The 13,785-nt window shown below is 36.4% G+C and overlaps 1 protein-coding gene across 1 annotated transcript; it reads right to left on the reverse strand.

Annotated features, from left to right (window-relative positions):
- Nucleotides 1-9,932: 9,932 nt before the first annotated feature.
- On the reverse strand, nucleotides 9,933-11,784 carry LOC116017878 (translationally-controlled tumor protein homolog). Its single transcript, XM_031258537.1, has 5 exons — nucleotides 11,550-11,784; nucleotides 10,806-10,879; nucleotides 10,592-10,720; nucleotides 10,349-10,506; nucleotides 9,933-10,251 (listed from the first exon to the last, which is right to left on the reverse strand). The coding sequence occupies exons 1-5, from the start codon at nucleotides 11,767-11,769 to the stop codon at nucleotides 10,134-10,136; spliced, it is 699 nt and encodes a 232-aa protein (XP_031114397.1). The 5' UTR covers nucleotides 11,770-11,784; the 3' UTR covers nucleotides 9,933-10,133.
- Nucleotides 11,785-13,785: the final 2,001 nt, after the last annotated feature.

Here is a 13,785-nt window from a genome sequence, read left to right on the forward strand (position 1 = left end):
CAACGAATCAATCGAAGCCTTATACAACTTTTTCTTCGTATTGGGGGATAGGTCGGAAGCAGAGACAAAAACAGGCTCCATTAGTGAAAGAAAATTTTTTTTTTTTGATTTGTAGAATTGAAAGAAAACAGGCGCATCAACAGAATTTGAAGATTTGACAGTAGGGAGTTCTGGAATAGTTGTACTGCGTTTCTCTTTTAAAGTTCGCAATATAGAATTAGGGATTTATATAAGGTTGTATCTTATTACGATAGAAGTGTGTAATGTAGAATTGTAGTACGATAGGAATTATAATGTAGAATTGTAGTACGATAGGAATTGTAATGTAGAATTGTACAACTAATAGGAAAATAGGAAATAATCGCATCCTAAATATTGTAGCACTGTTTTAGGCGGGAAGCTTAAAGTGAGGAAAAGTGAGGATTTTGTTTTTATATATAGTATAGATTTATGACTGCTATTGAGTAATTACTTACCCTTATTCACCCATGCTCTACACAGCTGTAGTATAACAATCAGTGGTTTTGCCAATACAACATTATAGTAAGGCAAGACAGAATCCATGTGCTCCTCCCATAGGGTAACAGTGAGCCGACTACCCCTGAGTAGTGAAAACAACAATGAGCATGATGATGCCTAAATTTATACTTAAACAAATCAAAAAGACATCCAAACAAACACATACCGAGAGTCTTCAATGACAAAATCAATCAACCTTTGAGGATTTGAATTAACTTGGACAACTTTTTGCTCAGTAATGGAAACAACACGGCCAATCAAATCTGCAAAAAAACCAAACAAAATATTTGAAATAAAGGACCTTTTGTATCCTATATTGCCAAACTAAAATTTATATATTCTGTAGCAACTAAATATTTAAAGTATTAATAAGGATGCATGTATATTTAATATTATTTTGGTCTGATAAAATGTTTCTTGACAAAATATTTAAAATTGGCATTCATGAATGTATACTATTAGAAAGTTAGTATAACAAAAAGAAATAAAAACACATCTAGTATAGAATAAGATTTAAAGAAGAATTTACCAATTAGCAGAACCTTTTTTCCTCTAATTCATAAAACAAAATTCGGCCACGATAATCTGCTCTCTCTAATTTATATACACTTTTAAACTTAATAGCATTTACCTAGGAGTCATGGAGTAAGCACTCCAATGTCTGTTGGTTGATTGTGGAATGTGGATATTCCCTTGACAAATAACAACACATTAGCCGGAGTCGGAAGCAGAGACAAAAACAGACCCCATTAGTGAAAGAACAATATTGTTGAAAGATTTGTGTGACAATATCGTTTTACTATTTCGATTTGTGTGAGCAGGTTATAAAATTTCTAATTGATGAATGTATTTATAATACGAATAGACGGAGGAATTGTAGTATAGGAATTGTAGAGGAATTGTAGTATACAAATTGTATTGGAATTGTAGTATACGAATTGTAGAATAGTAGACTTCATTTTATAGTATTGGATTTCGTGTTTTAATAGCAGATTTATTTGATACGAATTGTATTGGAATTGTAGTATAGGAATTGTATTTTTTTAATATTATTCTATTGTTTATACGAATTGTATTGGAATTGTAGTATAAGAATTGTATTGTTTTAATATTATTCTATTGTTTTAATATTATTCTATTATTTTAACTGTTTTAACGTACAATATTTTGGGCGGGAAAGAAGATTTCGTTTTGGAGGATTTTGTTTTTATATATATAAAGATTATAACAATGTACTAATCCTAATGCATAACAATGTTTTGATGTTATAGGATTTCGTGTTTTAATATTATTGTGCTTTTAATATTATTTTATTGTTTTAATTGTTTTAATGTACAATATTTTGGGCGGGAAATAGGATTTCGTTTTGGAGGATTTTGTTTATATATATATATATATATATATATATATATATATATATATATATATATTATTACTACTACTACTCCATATTATAATAAAAACACATATTTATATTAAAGAATTATTAATTGAAGACAACTTAGATATATGATGATGATGAGTTTTTAATAATAATAATAATTATTATTATTATGATTTTTTAATAATAATAATAATTATTATGATTTTTTAATAATAATAATAATAATTATTATTATTATTATTATTATTTTGTATAGGGGTATTTATGTCTTTAAAACCTATTCCAGTTCTATTCCTTTAACCAACCAAACATTGGAATACAATTACTAAAGTCTATTCCTTCAGCGAACCAAACAATATAATACAATTCATGTTCTATTCCTTACCTATTCCATTCTTTGTAGAATAGTATTCCTATTCCCTCCAAATTCATTCTATGAACCAAACGTGCTGTAAATATGATAAGGAATTGATGAGGTGGTATTAATCCTCCTAATTTTTCATAATCCTATATATATAATTACCGTTATAAAGGAATTTAATAGAAAAAAATTAATTAGGAACTCATATTAAGAGTTTTGGATTATTATTATTATTACTATTACTATTATTATTATTATATAAATATATTAGGGAAATTATATTAAGAGTTTTGGATTATTATTATTAGAATATTATATTATTATTATTAGTATAATCTTAACAAAATAGATTTTAAATCAAGGTTACAAAATTTAATACTATTATTTCATTTATTCAAGTATAGTAATCATCATTTTTAACTAATAATTGTACATTGGAAGACTTCAACTAACCATATAGTATTGTGCAATTAATAATAAATATTAGTAATAACTAGTATTTTCACCCGTGCGATGCACGGAATGGATTTGTTATAATATATTAAGAATATTTGGATCGATATATAGTTATGTAAATTATAACATCAAATATTACATAGTACAATTGAAGATATATTTTAGATCGATTATGTTTTTTGATGCTATTCTTGTTTGAATTTCAGCAAATAATTGCTTAATTAATAGCTAATGCGTAGATGTACGCATGCGGTGCTGGAATTTTAGAGATTTTATATATCATTGTTTAGGATTTTTATAAATTGGGCAAATATGCTCGTTCTCTAGTAACTCAGTTCTAGAAATCAATTGCTATTCTAACTCATATGTATGGAAGATATATTTTTGTGTAGATATATAGCAATTTTTCCATCTTGAAAAAAAAATATAATATCACCGGTTGTATTTACACATTATTGAAAACCTCTTTGTAGACAACATCGGTAGTAGCAACACAATCTTGTCCATCCTCGTCTAGAACTAATTAACACTTTCAGGCTATCAGGATGGTGACTCGGGAGAAAGCCATGTACAATTAACCGTGATTAAAAACTGGTTTTTTTTCAGCAATAACCCAACGTGAGTTACTGATATACCAGTGAGAATAGATAATTTGTGATTCCTCAGTAAACTCAATGTACGTATACAATATATCACAGTAAATAATAGATAGTAGAGTCCTATTGTACTACAACTATATAAGACTCCTAACACTCCCCCTCAAGCGGAAGGTTGGCAGCAACATTAAGCTTGCACCGAAGAAAAGCAAACCGCGAACCAGAGAGAGGCTTCGTGAATATATCAGCTAGCTGATCTTTAGTGGAAATAAAATGAACCAGAAGCTCCTTCTTCGCAACCTTATCACGAACAAAGTGATAATCGATTTCGACATGCTTGGTCCGAGCATGAAACACCGGATTAGCACAGAGGTAGGTGGCGCCTAAGTTATCACACCACAACCGCGGCGGTACAGCAGGAGGCATACCAAGCTCAGTCAGAAGGGAAACCAGCCACGTGACCTCTGCAGCAACATCAGCTAACGCCTTGTATTCAGCTTCAGTTGAAGAACGCGCTACAGTGCGCTGCTTCCGACAGACCCATGAAACCAAATTACGGCCTAGGAAAACCGCAAAGCCACTCGTGGATTTTCGATCACCCGGATCACCAGCCCAGTCAGAATCCGAAAAAGCATGAATGGTGTCTGAAGTGGATCGACAAATGCACAAGCCAAAATGTAGAGTCCCTTTCACATACCGAAGAACACGCTTGAGCATCGCCCAATGCTCAGTAGTAGGAGCGTGCATGTGCTGACAGAGCTTATTAACCGCAAACAACAGGTCAGGCCTAGTCACCGTAAGGTACTGAAGAGCTCCAGTAAGACTGCGGTAATGAGTCAGATCAGGATAAGGAGACACCGCATCAACTGTAGGCGGAGATAAAGCAACAGGAGTAGCTAACGCCTTGCAGTCAGTCATGCCAGCACGCTTTAAGATATCTGTCATGTAACGCTGTTGGGAGAGAAGTAGACCACCATCAACCGAAACAGTCTCGATACCCAGAAAAAACGACGGGGAACCCATGTCACGAATCTTGAACTCAGAGCCCATTTTGGCAACCAAACCAGTCACAGAAGCCAGGTCAGACCCCATGACCAGAATGTCATCCACATACACAAGCAGAAACAAACTAACAGAGCCAACAGAATAGATAAACAAGGATACGTCAGTCTTGGAAGGACGAAACCCAACAGAAAGGAGAAATGAATGTAACCGATCAAACCAGGCACGAGGCGCTTGCTTAAGCCCATATAGAGAGCGCTTAAGAAGACACACATGACCCGGAACATCCTTGTCTTCATACCCCGGTGGTTGGCGCATATAAACTGTCTCAGCTAAAGTACCATTAAGAAACGCATTGTGGACGTCCAGCTGCCGAATATGCCAACCACGCGAAACAGCCAAAGACAACAGCAACCGAACTGTGGTAGGCTTGACTACTGGACTGAATGTCTCAAAAAAATCCTGACCGGCCACCTGATTGAAGCCTTTCGCAACTAGACGCGCCTTATAGCGCTCAATGGACCCATCAGCCTTTCGTTTCACACGAAAGACCCACTTACAGCCAACAACATTCATACCGGTCTGAAAAGGAACCAATAACCACGTTTGATTCTGCAAGAGGGCATTGAACTCAAGGTGCATAGCCTCACGCCACTCCGGATGCACTACAGCCTGAGAATAACAGGTAGGCTCTGTCGGAACTGACTGAGAAACCAAAGCCACCGGAGTTGCCCGAGACGGCGTGGCACTCCGCAACGCCATAGCATGAGTACGAATCGTTGGCCGCTTAACACGCTGACCTCAAGCCGACCGTGACTGAGCAACAACAGCATCACGTGTGACCGGATCAGATATGGTGCGAGAGGTAGAATCATCAGGAGCCGGAGCCACAAGAGAAGAACTAGGCACACTGACAGCAACACGACCAACACCCAGGGCTCAGGAACTGGAGCAGTGGGAGCCTGCACAGACACAGCTGAGGCAAAAGGATAAGCAGTTTCATCAAACCGCACATGGCGACAGATAAATACCCGGTTAGTATGTAAATCCAGACAACAATAGCCACGAAAAGAAGGAGGATAACCAAGAAACACACACGGAGCTGACCGAAACTGTAACTTGTTCCGATTGGAAGGACGCAACAACGGAAAACACAAGCACCCAAACACACGTAACAACGAATAAGAAGGTGGAGAACGATGAACACGAAAATGAGGAGTATCATCGTGCAACACACGAGTGGGCATTTTATTAATTAAATAAACTGCGGTTTCAAACGCATAATCCCAAAACCGAGTAGGGACCGAAGCCTGAGCCATTAAAGCAAGCCCAGTCTCGACGACATGACGATGACGACGCTCTACTCTACCGTTTTGTTCGTGAGTATAGGCACATTACTGCCGATGAACAATACCGAGAGCAGACAGACGCGTATGCAATTTTTTATATTCCCCCCCAAGATCAGACTGAATGGACAGAATCTTACAGTTATATGAGTGTTCAACTTGAGACCGAAATTGTTCAAAAATTGCATACAGATCAGTTTTGGCACGCATAGGATAAAACCAAATGTAACGACTAAAATCATCAACGAATAAGACAAAGTATTTATTTCCAATAGATGAAAGACATGGCGCAAGGCCCCAAATATCAGTGTATATCAATTCTAGAACACGAGTAGTAGAAGAGAAAACACGAGGTAAGGGAAATCGAGAAGATTTTCCCAACTGACAGGCAGAACACAAAGAAGATAAACTACTAACAGTACTAGAGCTAAGAGAACAATTATTCAGGATCTGACGTAAAACACGAACATGCGGATGTCCAAGCCTATGATGCCAGACCGACGACGACACACGAGCAACTAAAGCTGCAGGACCACGACGCAAAGAAACAGGCCACGAGTAAAGACCACCCGAAGCACGACCCTTATATAGAGGCACCTTGGTGATACGATCCTTGACAACAAAAGAATCAGAATAAAACTCAAAATAAACATCATTATCTCGAGCAAATTTCTAAACAGACAATAAGGGGGCAGACAAACCGGGAACATGCAATATATCAGATAAACGGAAGACACGACTAGGGGTGGCTACCGAGGCCGAACCAATACTAATTATGGGCATACCTGTACCATTGCCAACTCGCAGAGTGTCCGAACCACTGTAGTCTGCAGTAGTGGTCATAAGAGACGAGTCCGGGGTTGCGTGATTAGAGGCCCCTGTATCCGGAAGCCAATGATGAGATGCAAGGGAATCAACGCCATCAGAAGCAAGAGCCACATGCGCCTGAGGACCTGGAGCTGCCGGTCGGAATCTGAAGCAGGTGAGCGCCGAGTGACCGACGACGTCACACAACTGGCAGCGAACAGCACCGCCTGGTCTTGGCGAATCCACAGCGCGACGGACGCAGCAGCAGATTGCGCAGTAGCGGAGGCAGCAGACGAAGATCTAGCAGCAGCAGTGACAGGAGCATCCGGCGCGGTGACTGGAGCAGCAGCAACTATGGGACAAGGGATGGATCCGTCAACAAATCCAAGCAGCCCTTGACCTCGTAGAAACGGCACCATCTAAGCCCTCCAGAACAAGTAATTGCGGGAGGAGAGCTTCAGCGACACATAGTGGTGCGCAGATGACAGGGACGTGGGTGCCGATAATGGAGGCATGGCCACATCAGAAACGGTCCGTTCCGAGGAGGCCTCGACAGAGCCGTCGCGAGAATCATTAGTGGCCATGAGAATTCACCTGAAACTACTGATACCAGATGAGAATAGATAATCCGTGATTCATCAGTAAACTCAATGTACGTATACAATATATCACAGTAAATAATAGATAGTAGAGTCCTATTATACTACAACTATATAAGACTCCTAATAGACTTCAGCCGTAGATAGCAAAATAAGAATTACTTTACTCTATCTATTGCTGATTTAAATGATTTGATTTTTTTTTATTAATTGCTGATTTAGTTGACTTAATTTTTTATTAATTGTAGTATTACTAAAATGCCCTTCAGTTTGGGCGGGAAAAACTTGTCCAGGCACTTCTGTTATTATATATATATATATATATATATATATATATATATATATATATATAGGGCTGCACTCTGGTGCGAACTCTCGCCCAGGTAGGAAATGAGAACGCTCCACAGTCGTCCACGTGTCCAGATCAACGAATCAGATGCAATTTTAAAAAAATGACGCGGTGGCATTTTCGTAAATAACTGGAACTTTGGTGCACCTAGTTTCACTTACAAGTGCACATATTTTCGCACCTATTTTCACTTACAAGTACAAGTAATTTACCTTGTTAATATTCATGCACATATTTTCGCAAATACTTTCACTTACAAATGCAAGTAATTTACCTTGTTAATATTCATGCACCTGGGTGCAACCTAGGTGCACCTAGTTATAACACAGGGTGCACCTAGTTATAACATAGGTTGCACCTAGTTATAACATTAAGTGCACCTAGTTATAACATTAGGTGCACTTGGTATTGATGCTCACTGTACAATTCACTTGCACCTGTAATACATTTTACTTGAATCTGCAATACATTTTACTTGCACTTATGCAGTAATTTATTTTGTTAACATTCATGCACCTGGGTGTAACCTATGTGCACCTAGTTATAGCATTAGGTGCACCTAGTTATAACATTAGGTGCAATTAGTATTGATGCTCATTGTATAATTTACTTGCACTTGTAATACATTTTACTTGCACGTGTGCACCTATTTTCACTTGCAGGTGCAAGTAATTTACCTTGTTAACATTTATGCACCTGGGTACACCTATGTGCACCTAGTTATAACATGACGTGCACCTAGTTATAACGTTAGGTGCAACTACATTCCGGACACGTGGCGCGCTGTGATTCGTTCGCAATTCTCTCCTAGGCGGCCAGTTCGCACCTGAACGCGATCCTATATATATATGTGTGTGTGTGTGTGTGTGTGTGTGTGTGTAAATTTGAGATTAACTTTTTACGTGTAAACAAATTGGAATAAAAATTTAGAACTTTTTATTTAACAAACGAATAAACTAAAATGGATCAAGTTTTAACACTCAAATATTAAGAAAAATGGTCAAATAAATTCTTAAACTTTACTCAAAAGTAAAATTAAGCCTTCAAACTTTAAAAAAAGTGCAATTAAACATTTGAACTTGTGGATTTACCTAATTAACTTCACAGAAAACCCTAATGTTGCCTCCCTTTTCTCTCTAAAACTAAACACCTTTCTCTGTTGCTCAACTTCGGCTTCCACCGCCGGCCTCCGGCCGGAGCTCTAATGGAGCTTTGAGCCGGCGGTTTTGGTCACCTTCTATGTTCGCTCTCGCTCTTCTTCCGCCCCGACCACCGTCGCAGCTCCATCCGCCTCCGACCACCGCCACAGATCTTCTTCTTCCGTTTTCTCTCCCTTTGAATAAAATAATAGTCGGTAGGTATTGGGGTTTGTGTTGGTAGTCTTGAACTCCCAACCCTACTTTGACTTTACCCACTTTTTATTTTCTCTATTATTGTGTTTTCTTCTCGTTAGTTTCACGAGTATTTTTCCTCTCGTTACTTTCACGAGCTTTTCATTTTCATTAGCATAAATCGTTTAGTTTGGTTTCGATAAGTGTTGATCTTATCCTGGATGAGCAAAAAAGAATGATGACGAAGACCCAGATCTTTGATGAAGCTTTAAGCTCCCTGAAGGAACATAGCTTCATAGTTATAACATAGTTAGAAAAGTTGTTTCTATGTCTGACTGTAAGAAATGGTTTACCATTTCATTGATCATTGATGTAAACGTTTTATGTTATAAATTAATAGAATAGATACGTTTACCTTCAAAAAAAAAAAAAAAAAAAAAACATTTGAACTTGTCATTTTGAGGCGTCCAAATCCAATAACCGACGACGATAAACGAAGCATTTCTAGCCTTCTCCAGGGCGTCTTCTAATGGGAGTAGACGACACCTCTGGTCGTCCTCTCCAATGGAGAAGACGACCAATGGAAGATGACAGGATATTGTATTTCTGACGAATTTTAATTATTTTTTTAGTTTTAGCAGTGGTTAACAATAAATAGCGGTCAACATCAATAATTTACTAGTAACCTGTTGGTTACAAATAAATTTGACTTATTTGACTTATTTTAACAAGTTTTTAATTGCACTTTTTAAAGTTCGATTACCTAATTGCACTTTTGAGTAAAGTTCAATAATTCATTTAACTCTTTCCTCCAAATATTATAATATGCTCATTTAATATATCAATCAAACAAAACTCTTTTTGACTCAAATCATTACATATTAACTATCTTTGTTAATGATGGAATGACAAACCTAAATGAAGAATTGATTGTGACATAAATAAAATAAAAAATTATGAATATAATTTGACAAAATTAAAAGAGAACAATAATAATTCTTTTAAACAATATAGTCTTGTTTTTAATTTATAAATAGGTAGGGACCATATAATAATTTATCTAACTCTATAGTAAAGAATTGCTATTTACTCCATCCACTTGTTAGCAAATATTCTCCTAATTTATCCAAAGAAATATTTACCAGATTAGTCAATCCAAGCAAATAACAATAACAGTCTAAGTCAAACATAAACGAAGTTGTGTTTATTACGTAGTACTTAAATTTAGAAAGCAAAAGCAATTATCATTCTTAAGAGTCAAAAATACACTAATAGAGAAACTTAGAAATCCCATTACACAAACCCAAAAATACAAATATTAGGATTTTAGGAATTAGAGCTGCAAAAACCCATTTGTAGTTCATTGAACACCACAATAATCATCTAGCACTTAACTTCCTTGAGACCATGGGCAAAGTACAAGAATGTTGGGTCTGTGGCGCAATCCTTGTAGTAAGCAAACACAAGAGTGCTGTCATCAGCCATGCTCTCCCCCACAAAACTACAGAAACAGAACTGCATCAATTTTTGGGCATAACAAAATCAAGGAACAAAACCTGTTTTATGCAATAAAATCTAGGGATTGCTGATGAACTTACAATTGCAGGTCACTAAGCTTTGAGAGCAGGAACTTAGTTGCTCCCTCAATGTTTTTCTTGAACACCTCTTGTTTCTCGGCATCCAGCTTAGGGGTCAACAGTTTGATGTATTTCTTGATGTATGCTACAAATTGCTTCTTATCAAAGGGAGGTTGCTCCTAAAGAGGGTATGATTTTATGTTAAATAGCACTTTTATAAAAATGCTACATCACAAACCACATAATTCTTATATCCGTCCGTACCTGGAGTCTGAAAGTGTCAACAATGTCAACCACCTTAACAGCTTGGTCATCAACTCCCTCATCGTCTTCAGCACCTTCTGCAGATGGGTTTGCCCCAATATCTACTTCAACAGCTCCCTGGACCACCCACTGTAATTCAAGAAGCAGTCAGCATAATTCCCAATTTGGTAAAATCAAAAATTTCATAACTGAAAAGAACAGGACAACAGGTCACCTTTCCCTCAACTTCCCACAGAACCCCATTCTCAATTTCCTTGTAGCAAAATGAGTCAGAGAGAAGCTCATCACCTAGCACACAACAAATTTAAAAAAATAATAAAAAAAAAAGTAATTGTTATTCAATTGAAAAGAAAGAACACAATTCAAATTAGATCCATCCAATGCAGATGGGAACACAAGAGCAATAATTGGTAACTCTTATCATATCAGGAATCAGAAAGATATCAGCTCCTAATTAGACAAATTGATACCCCATTCTAATTCTTAAAAGTGCAACTCTTTCATGAACACTAGAGATACAATAGACAAACTTTTGAACAAGGGATTTTGCATCGATACACATTAGTCACCCTAAGCATAAAAAGGGCAAATCTAGCATATATAATCCTTTGCGAATATCATCAAGCACAGGCAACCTACAATTAGTGCCAAAATCTATTATTTGCTTGTTCACTTTTCGTATGTGATAGACCAAAACATACAATTAGTAGAAATAAACTGAAAACGAAAATACGAAATAGTATAAGTCCTGAGCAAAAGCAGATTAAAAAGAAGAATCCGGTTCATAAGAAATCAATCAATGAAAGATCAGACAAAAAGTGCCAATCCAAAAACATTAAACACAATCGTAGATCTGCGAAATCCGAAACTCTACGAATACATGAAATCAGAAAAAACACGCATCAAGAGATCTACATGTACAAGAGAAAACCACGCGAAATCCATTCAAACAAATTACCAGTTAGTAAATCCTGATAGACCAGCATGGTTGATGGCTTGAGCCCTCTCGGGATGCTCCGAACAGAGATTGAATCAGGAAGAGAGAGCAGAGAGAGAGGGGTTGAGCAGGGGTACAGAGCGAGCATATATAGTGCAAGGGTTTGGAGAAGATGAGATTGATTGGACGAAGAGTTTCCAATTACGGATATAGGACTAGGATTCTTGTTAATGCCATCCATATCCTATCAAGGCTATCATGGATTCCCACTCAAATGGGTTTTCCAAATCATTCATTCACGTTACCGGGCTTCGCAAATTATGCAATGAGCCCGGATCCACCTTCATATTTATGTCAATTGTTATATTGTGGGCCACGGTGTACATAGTAATGTGCACCTTATTCCAAAACGACGTCGTTTCGATGTTAGTAACAGATCTTTTATGAAATTCGTTCAAAAATTTTATTTTCGTAATATTTGTAACTGCTTGTTATTTGACTTATGATTCCTTATAGAATATATTCGTGTATATATATATATATATATATATATATATGTATGTATATATATTTGTATGTATATATGTACTTAATAATACATGGTTGTTGTCGTTTATGAATGTATATGGTATTAGCAAAATTTGCATTTCTATAGGTATATATATATAAATATAATTAGTACGTTACCAACTTGTAACACTCTCATTTTTTAATACAAAATTTTCCTTAATTTTCTTTTCTTTTTTTTTCTCAATTTAATATTTACTAAAATCATAGCGGAAGCATTTACTATCCAGAAAGAAATACATGATGTAGAACCCAAAAGCTTTTCAAAACTTATTGAGGGTATTACCGCCACACTTAGGCAACAACCAACCTAAGTGCTAAGGATAAGCTACAAAAACAATCCAAAAGAAGTTCAAGCCCACAAAAAACTTAATACATAACTTCCCAATTGCATTCTACTAGGCGCTCTCAATTGGTACCAATCTTCCATCAATTTCCTGCTATTCAAACAAGACAAATAACAACAACATGCAGAAGATAGTGGTTAGCAAAACTTGCTAAGTAAGGGACTACTTTGACCGCAAAACCATATATATAGAGAAAGGGTCACACTTGTGTGAGACCCTCACGGATCCTTATTCGTGAGACATGTCGGGTCTGGTCGAAGCAACATGCAAATGTTATACTTATATGTTCAAATATAATACTAATCAGGAATACAACTTTTATTACTTTTAAGAGAAAAATTATTACATTTTTCATAATAAATAATGTTGACAAGTGCCCTTTACTTATAAGGGAAAATATAATACTTTTGAAGAAAAATAAATCAAAATGTAAAAGTATTGTATTTTCCCTTAAAAGTGTTACATTTACCTTTATAAGTAACAAAAATTTTATTCCTGATTATTATTACATTTGAGCATATAAGTATGACATTTGTGCGTATAAGTATTACATTTTCATCTTGACCCGACCCGACCTGTCTCACGGTGAGGTAGTCTCACACAAGTTTTTGCCATATAGAAAAAGTATCGGGCACTTTAAATAAAAATATTTTAGCCACAAGGCTTACTTACAAACATTGCCCATTTCTTCAAAAATTCAATTTTGTGCATTACCTTGCACTTTTGAAATAAATTTAAGTTTCGAAATAATAGCCACAAGGCTTATGGTCAAAATCATCCAAAATCTTTTTCTTTCAATACCTTTGTATCAAAATGCAGTCCTTCAAGGTACAATCAATCATATTTCCAAAACTAGTATCATTTATAATTCACTCATAAGCATAAGAGAAAAATATACATATAGAAGAACACAATCATATAAATGGAACATGGTCCTTTACCATTAGGTCCTAGTGAATAGAGCCACATCTGAACACTCCACCATTTCCCATTTCAAGTGGAATCTGGACCCTAACCTTAAGTGTGCACACCCGCAAGTGAGGATTCCAAGCCTCACCGGGAAGTTACTAAGTCCAAGTAACCAGGATATGTTTCTACTGACTACTCTGTAATTTAGGGTACATAGACCCTAGTGATAGGACCTTCCTAACCACTTCTCAACCAATAGGACAACGCAGTGCCCTAGTACCCGTGTGGTATGTTCCTACCGAGTACTCCACAGTACCGAGTCCGAGACCCTAGTGGTAGGTACAACCTAACCACCCTATAATACCGGGTATAGCCCTCATATTACGCATATCTTTCATTAGTTTAGAAAATACCTATATATATATACATATATA

The sequence above is a fragment of the Ipomoea triloba genome, chromosome 4 (assembly GCF_003576645.1).
Source record: "Ipomoea triloba cultivar NCNSP0323 chromosome 4, ASM357664v1".
Classification (NCBI taxonomy): Eukaryota; Viridiplantae; Streptophyta; class Magnoliopsida; order Solanales; family Convolvulaceae; genus Ipomoea; species Ipomoea triloba.